Source organism: Porites lutea, chromosome 14 (assembly GCF_958299795.1).
Source record: "Porites lutea chromosome 14, jaPorLute2.1, whole genome shotgun sequence".
Lineage (NCBI taxonomy): Eukaryota > Metazoa > Cnidaria > Anthozoa > Scleractinia > Poritidae > Porites > Porites lutea.
In genome coordinates this window covers 13,634,812-13,651,476 of record NC_133214.1, presented here as the reverse complement: position 1 = coordinate 13,651,476, position 16,665 = coordinate 13,634,812, and the positions used below count along the sequence as shown (strand labels likewise).

The window sequence follows — 16,665 nt, the reverse complement described above, 5'->3', positions numbered from 1 at the left end:
AGCCAATCATAGCTCTAAAAGTAAGGCATTTTGCTTTATGTTTTAGATTTTGACAACAACATAAAACTGATTCTCAATAAGAAGATATCATTTTGGAAAAATTTGCTTAGAAATTATATGCAGTATGTTAAGTAAAATTCACTTGGCAGTGTTTGTGCTTAATAACTAAGTTTAGCTAGACTTAAAATCCCTTTGAGGCCTTTAATTTATATGTAATACGCAATTTCCGATGACAGACACCGCAGGAGAAATTCTTGCCAACCATGGACCAAAGGTGAACATATCTTTAGGCTGTACTACAACAGAAATTATTGAGATTTGCGCACTCCTCCCCCGATTACAGCTCAGATTCTACCTGTCAATAATTTTTGTCGATTTAATTGTCAAAACAGCAAAAAGGTGAGACACCAGCCTCTTGCATCTGATTGACGCTTGAGGTGTAATTATACTACTATTTTGTTACGGTCTATAACCAGCTGACGAGGCTGATCATGTTCAAATGACACAGTTACTCGCCAGATAGAAACTAACATTTCTTCTTAAAAACAACATTACCTGATACGTTGACAAAACCAAAAAGTAACTATTTAGACATGAAATAAGAGCTGCACGTAGAATTTCCGAAAACAATGCCTGTGGATCTTAAACACAAGCATAGTTTGAACAGCCGGTGAGTTGTTACCTGATGCCTTAGAAACCTGTGTAAATGAAAGATACGATAAACAAATGTGTAAGGGGGACAGCGAGACTTGATAATTCAGTTCTATTGGACACCCACAAGTGATAGCCTGGCACCTAATTTATTAAAGAGTAAGGTAAGATCAATAGTTTGCTACGTTTCTTTCCTTTATCCTTTCATACGTTTAAGTTTAAATTAAGTTTACTTTTAAAAACATTTTAAAATGGTCAAAATGGCTCTCTAATAGTCATCTTATATCCCTAAATTGTCTAGAAATGCTTTAAGGGAAACTAAGCTTCTTAAAACTATGCAATAAAACTCCAGGAACCACAAGTTCAGCTAAAATTCCCTCATGCCACTTGACAGAAAAAAGTCTTACCAGTCGATTTAAATGTTCTTAAAAGATAGCCAGTCTTAACGTCTTAATGATGCTGACAGTTTCGATGACTGTCAGCCATATTTATCAAAACTTGAAAAACATTAAAATTGTCAGAAGCCTTAAATAGGCTTCTGAAGGTGTTAATTATTATTGCGATAAACGCGCGAAGTCACTCTGTAGACGCCCCCTCCCCCCCCCCCCCCCCGCCGGTTTGACTTTGCGCGTTTGATCGCAATACTTAACACCTAAGGCTTCTGACACTTTAAATGTTTTTCAAGTTTTGATAAAGATGGCTGACAGTCATCGAAACTGTCAGCATCATTAAGACGTTAAAACTGGCTATGTGTTAAGAACATTTAAATCGACTTATTAACTTCACTAGCCTGATGAATTTCTTCAAAAAAAAAAAAGTCTTACCAATGGCAACACGTGTGCATGCAGCGTTACCGTTACAAAATCTTTAAGAGACTGTCGTCAAGGCTTGCGTTATATTTTGAATTTTAATGGGCCAATTGTATGACAACGTTCCCGAAATATACCTGACTTTTATCCCATGTTTTAAAGACCGGAAAAATGATTGGTAACGGAAGTTTCAATTCTACCTTTTCTGCTAGATCTTTAAATGAAATTAATAACACTGAAAGACCATGCCTACTCCATCCTACTCCATAAAAATCTTCACTAGTTCATCCGTTACTACAAAATTCAGCACGAATCACTTTTCATCTTTTCCTATTGTAATTTTAGTAACAGGCCTTTGCTCTTCATATAATGCATTGCGTATCTAAAGGAGCAAAATTAGTAATATTTACCCGATACAAGTCATTCGCGACATTTATTTCTAGGCCATTAATTTGTGATCTGCCTTAACGGAAACGGAAGTTTCATAAAAATCGCGGACACCAGTTCACTGTAGTCAAAAGCAACAAAACTGATCTGCAGTGAGAAAAGTTAGTGTAGGAATCTAATTTAAGTCCTTTCACAGAATTGTATCGATTAGTATCCATGCGGTATTGCGCGACAAGCAAAAATATACCGCAACATTCTATACCCACGTGCACCCTCTCTGCGGACATAGCAAAATGCATGACACATTTGACCTTGATTCCCTTAAAGCTTACTGCATACAGGATCCGGTCAGGACCTGACAGGATCAGAAATAGGCCCTGTTGCTATTTATTTGGGCATATTTTAGGTATTTATCAGCGAAATGATTATGGGAAACGATTTGAGTCCGCAAATATTGCCATGGACACCAAAACATGGTACCTTACCCAATTAACTTGAAATGAGTGTGTAACACATTTAGTAACACACTTACATTCTACCCTATCTTTCAGATGGAAAGTACATTTTTCCTTTTGTTCTTTGCCTTGTGCGCATTTACATCTTTGGTGAGGTGTGCAGAGGAACCTCAAAAGGGAGGGGCAGAGCAACTACCAGGTAAGGGAAAAGTCTCAATTAACTGAAATATTCCATAACCTCACCAACAAAAATTCTCAAATAACTGTGAATAATCGCTGGTTTTACCAGAGCATAAGGTGTTGGTCAGCTATATTGATGGCTGTTGGTGTTTAGGCCACTCTGAGTTGCCCCAAGCTTCTGTTTCAAAGCGAGTCTAAGTGCCAAGCTGTTGGTATAAATGATTTTTGGAAGTGGCCCATTGCGCAAAATCTCCCGATCTCACCTTAAATGACCCCTGGGCCTAGCGCGACTTTCAACCAAGGTCTTTAGTTAATGGGTAAAATCATGCTGACTGGAATAAAGACCTTGTCTCAGGTTAGCCTGTGTCAGGTTCTCAGAGACTAGGTAGGGGTGTCTCGAAAACAAGTTTATTGTGGAAAAATGTGACGCGCGAGTGTTTTCCAATCAGTTTCACAATCTCTGCAAAATACTATTTTGGAGCTTGGAAATGCTAAACTCAGGTCAGATGATCTCGTCTTTTGCCAGTGAAGTAAAGCTGTCCGTCTATAGTCTCTGGCCTTATTGACGCCAATTAGAAGGGAAAAGAGAAGACCCCTGGTGTGAGTCGAAAAGAACAGGGCAGGTAGACTGCGGTCAAGTGCGGTATCATGGTCTATCTGCTATTGGGTTTGGGTGGGTGGAGTCAGATCACACATGGGATAAAACAGCAGCCAATTGCTCCTTAATTTGGTGACGTCCTATCACCCCCTCAATTCAGCCATCAGCTTCGAGGGATAGAAGAATCGGAACCAGTAATTTTCCTTCTTTTAGGCACCTTCAAAATGTCTATTTTTGTATGCTCTTCTTGGTAGATTCACACCACAGCCCTGGAGGTGCAACATCTCTTTATGGCGGGGACATCAAATTCACACCGAAACAAAAGGAAAACATGAAAAAGTACGGAACTCCGAACGGTCCACAAACACGAGCAGCCAGCAACGTAGACAGTGAAAGGTGGCCCAACGCTGTCATTCCTTACGTATTTGATTGCTCTGTTGGTAAGCTAAATAACTAGAAATACGTTAAGCTACATAATAAACTTTCGTCTTACTAGCTGTCTACATTTCACTTGAACAAGCATTGCAAAGACAAACATAATCCTTGTGGTTTGTAACGGTCAGCTAACCAGCCGAAGTGGTGACTGTGGTCGGTAATATCAGCTTAAAAAGTTATCTATTTGTAAACCTTTTGTGGGGTACCAGATCCCCATTGTATTGGAACCTGTAAAAATAAAACAAGGTTTCTTTAAAAATTTACCCGATCGAAGAGCTTAGAAACTTCTGCGAAGCATTGGTAAACCTCCTTTAGCTAAATGTCGTACAGAGGTCAACCGTTACTTATTTCGTTTTTCTTTTGTTAGCCAACATGGAAAGCGCGGTCGCCGCAACATTGCAAGCTATGAGGATGTGGGAGAGCAAAACATGCATACGCTTTGTTGAGCGAACCACGGAGAAGGCTTATCTTGAGCTCTTCAGAGGACAAGGGTGAGTCAGGGAGTTGCAAGTGCTTGGCCCCGCCCCACCCTTCCCTATTTACTGATTCAGTTTGCTGCCATTTTTTTAAAACAATGTTAGAGACCTTAAGATTTGAGGAGGAGAACGACTACGAGAACGAGATTTAATTTAAAGTTTTTTTTGCGCATTATTAAAAAATAGACACCCCAGAAAGCTTAATTGTATTTTGTTTTCCACCAGAAAGAGATGGTGCTGTTATCGTTATTGAAGAAGGTCGATCGCAAAATGATAAAGCTTCTAACATTTGATAACTGGTTTTCACCACTACAACATTAGGTACCTTAAGCAACGACGACAGCGACGGCGTGAAAACGAAAAAACTGAATTTGCGTTCCTTCAAACTTATTATCGTCTATTTGCACCCATCCAATATGTCAAATGCAGGCGACTTTTCCTAGAGTTGAATTCTAAAGGATTTTATTCATGTTCAAAAAGAGGAAGGAAATTTCGTCGTCGTATGTCCACGTCCTCCATAAAACGCCAAATTAGGAGGTTTCACGTCGTGGTCGTGCAGTGGACGTCAAAGAAATGTACTTAAGAGCGTGATGCACGTGCAGAGTTGTTGTTTTGGTCATTAAACCTATTGTTTTTTGAAGTTGTTGTTGTGTTCGTCGTCGTAGCTGCACTAAAACTAGTAGTATAATGACGAAGCCTATCACGTTTTCCCGCCAAAATGAGGCTGGTCCACGCGTGCGCACTAATTAGTATTGAGAAAATCTCGTACTCGTAGTCGTTCTCGTCTGAGAATCTAAAGCTCTCTATTATGTGGCAGCACGGCCTACATGTTTCTAATGTAAAATATTAAACTCATGCAAGGAGGAGTGCGCCATGTTTTTTGAATCAACGCCCAGAATGTGGATCGAGTTTTTGTTTCAGTCAGTTCTCAAATGATCAATACATTCTTAAAGAAATTCAAAGCAAAAATTGAAAAAGACAATTAAATTTCAACCCTCGTTTACGCACGATAATTTGAATTTTTTAACTCCTTTTCTTTTCGTCCCTTGTTTTCTTTTGCAAATTTTTTCGTGAAGGTATTTACTTCTGAAGACAGTGACAACGGATTGTCTTTGTTTCACCATTTTTTATTTCCAACTTTGAATCATGCTCTTATCAATCGTTTCTTTTTTTGTATATTATTCTTAGTTGCTGGGGTCACGTGGGTCATCATGGCTACAAGACCCAGATCTCTATCGGCGATAACTGTGATTTCCAACACGTGATGGAACACGAGCTAGGTCACACAGTTGGATTCTGGCACGAGCAGAGCAGGCCAGATCGAGATAATTACATCAGTGTCATATGGGAAAATGTTTTAGATGGTAACTATAAGAAGAGATTTTTCCCAGTATGATAAACGCCAAATTAAACTTCCTTCTTTCATTTTGCATCGTCGAGAAAAAATAAATAAGGTATTGACCTCTATTATGATTTATAAGTGAAAATATGATCTGAGAAATACAGAGCGCTTTCACGGACTATGGACCAATTTACCTCACGACGGATGAAGTATGACACTAATTTATCTCTTTTTTTTACGAGAAATTGTCTTGACTGCACCTTTTTTATCTATCCTTTTCCCCATCATAAAATCTTATTAATCTCTTTATATTAATCTTGTAAATTCTACATTAAGTTAAAATTGCATTATGACTGTTAATAGTAAAAGTATACTTGGAAATTATTTGAAAGTTTTCAAAAAGCCAAGTCATTAATACTTTGCCCGATTTGAAGCCAGTGAAGGTGAACTAGTGGTTTGGATCGTGGAAAATGTAGCAAAAGTCTATGTATTAGAATTCATCAGGAACACGCAGAATAAAGTCTCACATGGATTGGAAGGTGTAATACCCCGGTCATGTAAAAGCACTTTCAAGAAAATCGTCTATGGCTTTTTATTTTTTCAGGATTGGCAAGTGCGTTTGAAAAGCGTAAATGGAACACGGAGGTGGTAGATTTCGGAGTGCCGTACGACTTTGCCTCTATCATGCACTATCCCTTCACAGCTTTCTCCAAAAATGGCAAACCCACCATCCGCAATATTGTTGATATGCAAGGAAAAACACCTTACATTGTATTAAGTGATGGAGATGCAAGACAGACAAATGCTATGTACAAGTGTAACGGTAAGGAAATACTGCATTTGTTGCGAGTTAACACGGAAAATCCGTTACGTTCCAAATAATTTGTAGAAATAGCCTCCCTACGAAGAGGAATTAATCTGGATTCCTGAATCTGGGAAATTTTTGCTTGCGGAATCCGGAATCCAGGAAAATTCAGTACTTGTGAAATCCGGAATACAGCTCAAGGAATTCGAATTCCCACTAACGACTGGAATTCAGAATCCACGTTCCACTGACATATACTGGAATCCAGAATCTAAGACTGTCTTGGATTCCCTTACATGGGGCAAAAATAGACACAATTCACCCCCCCCCACCCCACCCCTGCCAGTAGATAGAACACTAAAGCGGCTTGTATAGGATAGATGGGTAGTCGATACAAAACTTAATCAAGAAATCAAATGAATATCATGATGTTGTAGTTCAATTTTAAACTTGAAAGTCGGTGGGATCACCTGCAAACATAAACTAAAATAAGCCTTCGAATACAGCCGTCTGTCCTCTGTCCTCCCTTCTCGCTCCTCGCCGCTAGGGGCGTTTCGGAGCGAGGAGAGACAAGGAGCGAGGACAGGCGCCTGTATTTAAAGTCAGAACAAAATCAAAACAAGAAGACAAACTAAGTATACTTGACAAAATTAGCAAAATACTGATGCAATGACGTGTTTTATTTATTAAGTTGTCATGGCAAAGAGAGCCATTGATCGATTCAGTTCATTTAAGCCAGCGCCTCGTGTGCAGAAAAGAAGTAAGTATTACTAATAATTAACCCTGTAAACCCTAGTATCAAAATTCAAATTCTCATTCATTCTATATATTCCCTATAGAAGCAGATGGGAGAAGTTGTAAAAGTGAAAATATAGTTTATCTTCTTTGATCCAGTCCTTATTTCTCTGTACCACTATGTTTTATCTAGCAAAAATATTTCAAGGAGAAATTTGATGCTGATAACTCGTGGGACCTAACGAGTTAACTACAAATATGTTTCGTGATAATTCATTTCACACGTCTTAAGTATATTATAATCCAAACAAAAAAATGTGTTATTTGAGTAAATTTGCATTTTCTTGAATTTTATTCTAGGCTGAACTCTATTTCTGCTGCTTTCGCAGCTCCGATCTTATCTCTTTCCGAGAAGACAAACTTTTTGGAAGGGAAACGCTGATTTTCACTGTTAAACTATTCAGTCATAAACAGTGCGCAGATGAACAGTGTCCGTAAGGTGGAGTTGATGATACAGGGGAGTTTGTGACTCGGGACACAGAAAAATGTCGAACCAGTGTCCGTATTAAGCGGGTAAATTGTAGAACAAATATATTAGCTTTTCGTAGGGACAAATGAGACTGTCCGTTACTGAGATAAGTGGGTGTCCGTAAAGAGGGGTGACTACTGTAATGACATAAAATTTAAATTTCATTATTCTTCTCAGGTAATCAGTGCACTGACAAATCAGGCAGATGTGCTTCATATAAGAAAAATGGCCTGTGTACTGCGCATGCGGATAATATGTTGTATTGGTGTCCTGTGACTTGTGATATGTGTAGTTCAGGTAAAGTTTTCAGTTGTTGTTTGCAAATGTAAATATAAAGATAAAGATATTTTATTCGTATAGCGCTTAAATCAAATACATATTCTAAAGCGCTATATTGTTGCCGACAATAGCAAACACATAACAAATAGTACACAAAGAGAGAATAAATACAAACCAAAAGAAAATAAAGAGAGGGGGACATGAGAGTAGCAGATAACACCAATGATCAAGCTTCTAGTCGTAGAATCCTCAGTGATTTTGGGCGGCATAATAAGCATTTAAAGTATTTTTTCCAAAGTCACGTCTTTCGCCATGACGTCAGCCGCCTGACGTTTTCACCTGTCTACCTCCTGCAGAGGCTTTCCCAAGGCTTCGCGAGGAGCATGGGACAAGCGAGAAGCACGAGAGCTGGAGACAAGCTAGAAGCGCGAGAGAGGAATGATGGGAACGAGCGCACTGCACGAGGGGGGAGTGATGGGAAGTAAAACTGGAGAAGAGAGAAAGGCGAATTTGTTAGTGGCTTCTTTTTTCTCCCCTTGTTATCACTCCTTTCGCCCCCGCTTTCCTCAATAATTAACTCAAATATCCCCCTAAAAAGTGATTGCGAGCAACTGGCCACGAGGCAGCCAAAGTGTTACCCCGCCAAAACTTTCGCAGGTCATTTGGACGATGTTCAAGTCTTTTGGGTGTGCATGAGAAAAAAGGCTTATTGCTTCTGGCGTACTTTTGTAATGTAAAAACGGTTTTACTGTATGTTCTTGTTTCTTTTGGCTGTAGATTCCTGCATGGACAAAAATGGCAACTGCCCTATATGGGCAAAAGACGGACACTGCCAGTCTAACCCTGAGTCCATGAATACCAACTGTGAACACAGCTGCAAAGTCTGTGGAGGTAGGAACTGCTAGTTATGCTTGTTACACATTATACGACAGAGAGACCGGACAAGGTTTAACTAGACTGTCCACTGCCCCATTTTTCCACAAAATCGTCGGGATCGAGCCCGTTCCCTTTAAGGGTGACCTGTACTGTACTGGGGATGAGTACAAAAACTTCTTAGGTGGCAGGGGATGGTTTGGGACTTAGGGAGGCAAGAAAAATAGCGACAGCGCTCGATCTCGACGATCTTACTGAAAAACAGGCGACTATGAACAGTCTAGGATTGAAATGGACATTAGCAGTTTTTTCAGAATTTTGACTTTTAGTTTGATTGAGATCTCAGATCTGTCAAAACAAAGGGACAGCTGAGAAATAGCTGAAATGTTGATCAATAGATCTTTGAGTTCCCACAATTCATCTGATTAAGGGAGACTAGTCAAATAGGGCAAGTTTTCCGAAATGATGAAGCTGTATATAAAGTACTAATAGCGATCTTAGGATACGAGGATGGCGACGGCACTGAGAACGTAAAAAAAAAACAATAGTTTTAACAAGTCCATATCATACTTTTCTTTGCACATTTCGTTGCCGTGACTGCACGACTGCGACGTGAAAATCCCTAATTTCAACTCGTTTTGCAGCAACATTACAAAACACGTTGCACGTTTTTGTTACCCGTTTTACGGTAGCTGTAAGGTCACTAATTCCAGGGAACTTACTTTAATTTCACGTATTGTCTCTCTGGTAGGTTCTACGTCACCCCCAACCGCACCTCCAACTCAACCTCCAACCACGGAGTCACAATGTATGTAAAATCGTAATACCTCATTGGGAAGTTGATTTTGTCACCCATATTTAAGGTTACTCTACCTGCGTCGCCATTTCTTCTCCGACTACACAGTCCTCGTACATGTCAGGAGTTCACAACCCGGTGCGACCAACGCCCATCTAGGACTTTGTCACTCCGTTTTCACGGACCAGTTTTATTTTTATAGTCATTTCACAGCACGTTTCCCGTGAACTGACGAAAGCTGACCGCTCTGTCTATGAGCCCATTCAAAAGGAAAATAGTATTTAGGTCTCTAGGTTTTGCTGAATGATTATACTAAATTCGCGCCAAAATAGTTCTAAAAATAGACTGGTCGGTGAAAACGGCGTGACTCGATTTCATGGAAGAGACTCACTCCGGGGTTATGGTCCCCTGTGTATATACATTTGTTATCTCTTGAAAGTTGATGTAATGTTACCTATTGCTTCTCTGGCAGGTTCTACGTTACCCCCTACCGCACCTACGACCACCCAGTCACCATCTACTGGCCAACCATCCCCATCGCCTCCTACTGGATCCCCACCCCCACCCACTGGATCTCCAGCTCCTTCCCTGGGCACTGGTAAGACGGATTTTCTTAAGATTACTATTACAGGGGGAGGCTAATTGAATCACTGGTGACTCCGTAGTTCCATCGTTGCCTACAGTTAAGAATAATAACAGGTATCACCTGCAGTAAATTAAATATCGCAAGAATGCGCCTTTACTGTACGTGACCATCGTCAAACCGGTTCTTCAAAGAACACTTTTTTTACATAACGACAAAACTGTTTGTCCCAAAGATGGAAAAAGTCATACAGTTAGTACCTATATAATACAAAACACCTCTGTAATGTGGACAGTTGTCTTGCTTCATACGAGCCCTGTTAACTTCATGTTTGAACATAGAAAACAGCCGGCCGTTTCGCAACGACACCGCATACCGCTGATTTGCTAGCCTACCCCGCTGACGTTGTTTTGGTTCGTCACGTAATTCAACGTGTGACGTAATTCAACGTGTGACGAAGCCCCGTGTGACGTCTGCATGGGAAGCTACTGGTTTGCAAGCGAAATTATGTTTACGGAACGAGCACAGAAATTCCATGTCAATGAAGTGTTAATACCCAGATCTGGGTAGTGCTTCTGATTGGTCGTGCCGCAATGGAAATTTGCTTTAATCAATCAGAAGTACTACCCAGATCTGGGTAGTGATACGTCATCGTTATGGGTTTCTTCCCTCGTTCCTTGGACGTTATTTCGCAGGGAAACCAGAGGCCAGGCGTCGCAAAATTTTGGCTGTTTCTTAGAGTAATACCGAGGCCATTTTCTGTACTATCTAGCAAAATGGAAACCCAAGACACCTTCAATTAACCGTTAAAGCGCAATGAATTCGGTTCCCTCCTAAGGCGGCTAAGCAGTATGCTAAAAGAATAATAATGTAAACCGTCAGTCAACTTTCTGATGCTCTGAGACCCTCAGAGACTCACTAGACTTAACCACATTAGCGGGCTTACCTCTTTCATGATGAATTATCGCAGGCTTAAGATGTGCAGACAAGAGGGCTAGTTGTCCCAGTTGGGCAGCGTCCGGCCAGTGTTCAAAGTCAGGATGGACCTTCAGAAACTGTCTCATCAGCTGTAAAGCAAAATGCGACAACCAGCCCATACAGCCAACAGGTTTGCGTCATAAAACTTTGCGAGAATTATAAAGAAGTATGGAGTAAAACCGTTAACTCTCGTTTTTCTGGATCTAGTGTTTTAAAATAAATTTGAATTTTCTTACAAAAATGCTTTCTTCGTGTTAGTTTTGCCACGTAAAATTTGTTTTACAGCTCCAGTTTAAGCCACACCCAAAAAGGGTGGCTTGCGTGTTAGGAAATTATTGCGTCAATGTGGCGGGAAAACTCGTCACGTGATCTGAAAACTGAACTTTGCACGAGAGCCAGGAACCGTGTAGTCGTTCGGAGTAGTGGAACTTGTCGAGTGTGTAGATTGAGTGTAGATCATCGAAATTTTTACGCGAATTGTTGTCGATGAATTCTTCAAGTGTAGGACAGAACAGACTTCAGAATTCTAAAATATGAACCTGTGAAGAAATATACTTTCAAGGGAGTGAAGAATTAACGCTAAATAGAACTGGTTGTATCACACACATAATTTGTGACACTGCTTTGGAGGATTGGTGTCTCAGTGGTGACGTCATTTCAGAAAGACCCAAAGTTTCAGTGCTTACTAGCGTGTTAACAAATGGTATCCAATACGTATGTACGTACATCGGCTGACTGTCTCCCTTTCTAGAAGACTTAGTATATTTTTTGAACCTCGTTTGGCGTAAGGAGGAAAAAAACTTTTTTTAACTTTCTATAGTAACGTCAAGATTTTTAAAAAAGATATTTTTTACCAAAATTTTGTCTTCCTAAAAAAAAGAACACTGGCATAGTTTTTTGGTCTTATCTTTTAGGTTCATGCGCAACTCCTCTTGGACTTGGCTGGGATTACAAACTGCCTGACAGTGCTTTTAGTGCTTCATCCGAAATGTCACCAGGTAAAGAATAACACGTGTGGCTTGTTCTACCACGAAAAAAGCGGGAAATCCCTCGCGGGTGAGAAAGGCCCATTGTCTTTGCCGCTCGCGGAGCTTGTCTTATGATAAAAATTCCAACAATTTTTATCACAACTTTAAGGATAGAGACACAATACCTTTTTCTTCCCTTTTTTTGACATATTTCTCCCTCTGTTCGTTGACGATTTGTTTCTTTAACTCTTTAGTCCCCAGAAGTCGTGAAAGTCAGGTTTCGACAAAAAATTCAGATTTAACTTTGTAGAAATACTGAAAAACGAGTGTTATCTTATGAAAGTGCTTCTGCAGAGGTTTCATTTGAAAGGTCAAGGATTTCGTCCACAGACTCAAAAATTAGAAAAAGATAATGACTGCATCAAGGACTCTGAAGAGTAATCGGTAAATCACTGATTTACTGATCTCATTTTTATGATGAAGGGGGAGGTTGGGTTGCCGGTGCAAAGAATGCTCGTTTGTACTTCGAAGACAACCACGATCAGAAGAGAATTGGAGGCTGGTGTGCTTCCAGTAGAAATCCTCAGTGGATCAAAGTTGATTTGGGCAGAGTCAAGAAGATCACTGGAATTGCTACACAAGGTGCTTGTAATATAAGGCTGTGTCATGCTTTTTGAGAATTCTTGTAGAAAATGTAATTCAGTGTTATCCTGAGATCGCGTTTTTTATTTCTCTTTGTCGTTTTTGTGTGTGGTAGTGTATAAGAATTCCTTAAACCAGTCAATCCATTGCCACACTAATCATAACCCCAACCAACAACATCAAAACAAAAAGAATAATAAAATGACGACGGCAACGATGATGATGATGATGATGATGATGATGATGGTCGAAAAGTATCAAAATCTTAACAGAGAACTAATGCAAATCTGTGGAGTTTTGTCCCTATTGTCATTGATGAACTGGGTACATTGGCGCAAACTTTTCAAAAGAGACTAGAACAAGATTAGGGTAAACGATCTACAGGATTTACTGCAAGTTATGCACAAATAAGGGACTGGCGAACGTTGGACACCTTAGGCCACCGGTCGTGGCTAGATACCAACATAACGATGAACAGGATAATGATGATGATGATGAATGATGATGATAATGACGCGATAGCAACAATCCTTGAGCTACAGACAAAACAGAACGAAAAATAATAGCCGTGTCTTGTTTATTCACCCATCACCCTAAATCTCTACCATTCCCTGCTCCTTAATTTAATTTATTGCCTCCAGCAAATTAAAGACGGTGTGACTTCATTCGGCATGCATGGTCAGTGGAGATGAATAAATGTTTACTCACACATGCTTTGATTACTGGACCTATAGCTATACCTTCTTCCTTCTGTCAGGTCGCGATGTTTTCTATGAGCACGTGAAGAAGTATGAGCTGGAATTTAGCACCGACGGTGTGTCTTGGCAACCATACGAGGAGGGTGGGGCGAAAAAGGTAAATTTGTTTCCCTTATTAGTAAGGGGAGTTAGGGGGAGAGAGCCCGGGAGAATATGGGCGGGGGGTGTAAGAAGCGAGAGAGGAAAGGGCGGGAGGTAGGAGTTCTAAAAGGATGGCAGGCGGGATTTATCGGGGACATATTACGCAACAATGCTTAATATTACGCAATCGAAAAAGGGGTAAAGGGAGGAGGAGCCCATGAAAAAAGTGGGGGAAGCCCGGAATATTAGTGTATTTTAACTTCCTAAGGGGTTGTTGTCGAAATTGTAGTACAGGGGTACGTTTTTCTTTACCTACCTCTAAAATACCTGAAACATCTTTAAAACACGTACGCAGTGAACAATACGCAGTGAACCACTGCGTATTGAAGTAAAGACATTCGACTCCTTGAATACAGTTCCCGGCCCTCTTGGATCTCCCAAGTATGCAATAATTCTCGGGTGTTTTTTATTTTTTATTTTTTATTTTTTTTTCTCACTGATAATCTTTGTGGCTCTAATTTTGTTGTTGTTGTTTTTTCCTTTTTGTTGTTCAGGTGTTTGATGGTAACTGTGACCACTTCACGCCAGTAATAAACAGGTTTAATCCTGTTAGAGCCCGGTTTGTCAAGGTTATTCCACATGACAACCCGCAAGGCTGGATGTGCATGAGACTTGAATTCTACGGCTGCGACTCATGATCAGGTACGACATGGCTTCTTGTTGACTTGTTGAAATGACCTGCAATCAGATAATGCCTTATTCCAGATGATGGCGCCATAAGGCCATGATATTATAAACCTTTAATTCATTTACAGAGAGACAGTGACTATCAGTTAAAACCATTCAAATGAAACCTCTTGTTGTACTATTACCCTTTGAAAGATTGGAGAGTTCTTTTTTTTCTTTAAATTTATTTTTAATCCGGAGCTTAGCTAACCTTGGAATATAAGCTTGACTAAGTGACTAACTGACTGCCATTTAAGGCAATTAACACAGCTACTGAGCCCAGTAATGCGTAAGGGAAAGATTTCAAGATAGTTTGAAAATTTAAAAATTTACAAGGATTTGTATGGAAAACCACTCATGCGTGACTCGGTAGCAAGACCTGTTTTTCCCATACAAATTCAATTAATTTCGGCAGTTGTTGCAATCGTTTCTTTTGAGATATACGGCTGAAAATCAACGGGTTAATTAATTTTTATATTCTCCTTTAGTTTCTGCTAAAATCATTCTTCCATAGCATAGTTAATGGTGGTGACTGGTTATGAAGCCCGGCAAACATCAAAGGAGCAAACAAAGATGCCAAGATTTATGTTGGAAGGTCCACGACCCTGCACAATCTTTTGTTTTGCGTTCATACGTTATGCATGAATTACGTAACCAGCACGTTTCTATTGGTTAGTTCCTCAGTACGGAGTAAACAACTATTGTGTTTTGTGCAGGGTCAAGGCCAGAAAAGAGAACAAAAACATACAACAAAGCACTTTGTCGGGTTTCATAACCATTCCCTTTATTAACTATGTCCATAGCAAGAACTGTTTTCAGACTCGTACCCAGCCCTTCTCTTGTTTGCGCGATGATTCCTCCCTGCTTCCCAAGCGCCTTTGCGTGCATTAATATCTTCCCAGATTTCATCAGTGACGACTGGTACGAGTCTGTTGCAAAAGGCCAAGAGAGTGAATAATGGGCAGAGAAGAAATCTTTGGGCTTTGTCCGGGATATATGAATTTCTCTTAAGTTATTTTTAGAGGTTGTAATTAAACAGAAGTCTAATTCCTGGGACGTCCGCACATTTCAATCGATTGTTTGAAACGTCATTGAGTTGACGCAAGATCGCCTCAAAGCAAACAAAAATAATGCAGAATATTGTAATAGCGACACACCAAGAGAGCATAATGTCCCTTCTTCTCTCTTGATAACACTCAATAATAGATTGCGGACTTCTCCGGAAACCAACTTCCAATTAATTTCAAGAGTTTAAATGGTCTAAAAATAACTTTGGTGAAATTCATATATCCCAAGGGTCGCTAGACTGTGTGTTTCCTTCCCTTCATGTCTCATTACTCTCCCTTGAAAAGGGAAATAATACTGTCAGAATTTCACAGAAAAACAAAACAGAGGGCGAGATCCGTTCAACCAACAATAAATCCACCCATGCAATACTTGAGTTACAAGCCGCTTTGAAGCCGTCGTGTAATAGACCTTTTTCAACTTTTGACATGAACACGTTTGAGAAACTCTGTCGGCACCATTGGGAAGAGCGCCCTAGAATCAGCAAAACGGCCAAGTTTGAAAGTGATTTGTTGAAAACTATCAAAGATAAAGCTTCTCAAAGTCACAAACATTTCCCCCACCATACCAACGGTTGCAAATTTTCGCAACTTTGTGGAGCTATACCTTCGCTCGCTTAACCCTTTAAGTCCCAACAGTGCTCAAAATCAATTTTCTCCTAACGATATCCATACACTGTCAACAGATAAGTGATAAGAATTAATAAAACGATCACCTAAGTAAAAATGACTTGATCTTTAAACAAATTCTCTTAACTCATTCTTTAAGGAAAAGTATAGAGATCAGTTTGGAGAATTTGTACGTAGATACTGGGGCTTAAAGGGCTAAGTCGTTCACCACTTTCAAATTTGGCACCTTTACTAATTTTAGGGCGCTTTTTTTGGTGGTGTTGACGGAATTTCTCTGACTGATTCCATGATGTGAAAAGTTAACAAAACCGTGGAACGGTCTACAAGAAGATCGACTATCGTAAGAAATCGTTTCGTTTCTACGACGTATATTTCGTATCAATAAACTGCTTTGCATCTTATTCACCTGTGGAGCTTAGGTAATTTATCTTGTACTGCGTTTTAAGATATGCATCAACCATAGTCCTTGAAATGTTTAATTTTTTGCTTTTAGATTAAATGAGTTGCAAGTGGATATGAAGACAAACGTGGAAGAACGTAGTAGAACGTAGTTATAATCTACCGATGTACGTTGAAATGAATGAAAAAAAAAATTAAAGAAATGAAATAAAATAACTGAAAAAAAGGTTGTCAGATGTTCGCAATGTTATTTAAAGCCTAGAAGTGTATGCTTTGGCCATTGAATTGATCTGAAGACAGGTTGTCAATTATCGAAAGAAAAAATAGTAGTTTCAATGTCTTCTATTCTCGTTCAAGAACGTAGGTGAGCTGCTTTCATGAAACACTTTACTAGACTATAAAAATATATTTATATAGTCGCCGAATTGGACTTTTAGCAAAGGGGTTAATCCATCATTTTGCTAAAACATGTGAAATCTTGTCATT

General features: G+C 39.7%; 1 protein-coding gene across 1 annotated transcript in view; it reads left to right on the top strand.

Annotated features, from left to right (window-relative positions):
* The window catches only part of LOC140923968 (uncharacterized), a 33,605-nt gene extending 17,293 nt beyond the window's left edge, over window positions 1-16,312 (top strand). Inside the window, exons 7-22 of the mRNA XM_073373978.1 lie at window positions 2,399-2,501; window positions 3,335-3,520; window positions 3,883-4,006; window positions 5,180-5,355; window positions 5,938-6,156; window positions 6,830-6,898; window positions 7,580-7,699; window positions 8,459-8,572; window positions 9,306-9,362; window positions 9,823-9,948; window positions 10,904-11,041; window positions 11,826-11,909; window positions 12,363-12,521; window positions 13,279-13,376; window positions 13,915-14,062; window positions 16,274-16,312. Coding sequence (XP_073230079.1) covers window positions 2,399-2,501; window positions 3,335-3,520; window positions 3,883-4,006; window positions 5,180-5,355; window positions 5,938-6,156; window positions 6,830-6,898; window positions 7,580-7,699; window positions 8,459-8,572; window positions 9,306-9,362; window positions 9,823-9,948; window positions 10,904-11,041; window positions 11,826-11,909; window positions 12,363-12,521; window positions 13,279-13,376; window positions 13,915-14,058 — 1,917 coding nt within the window. The 3' untranslated portion in view covers window positions 14,059-14,062; window positions 16,274-16,312. The remainder of the gene's footprint in view (window positions 1-2,398; window positions 2,502-3,334; window positions 3,521-3,882; window positions 4,007-5,179; window positions 5,356-5,937; window positions 6,157-6,829; window positions 6,899-7,579; window positions 7,700-8,458; window positions 8,573-9,305; window positions 9,363-9,822; window positions 9,949-10,903; window positions 11,042-11,825; window positions 11,910-12,362; window positions 12,522-13,278; window positions 13,377-13,914; window positions 14,063-16,273) is intronic.
* Window positions 16,313-16,665: the final 353 nt, after the last annotated feature.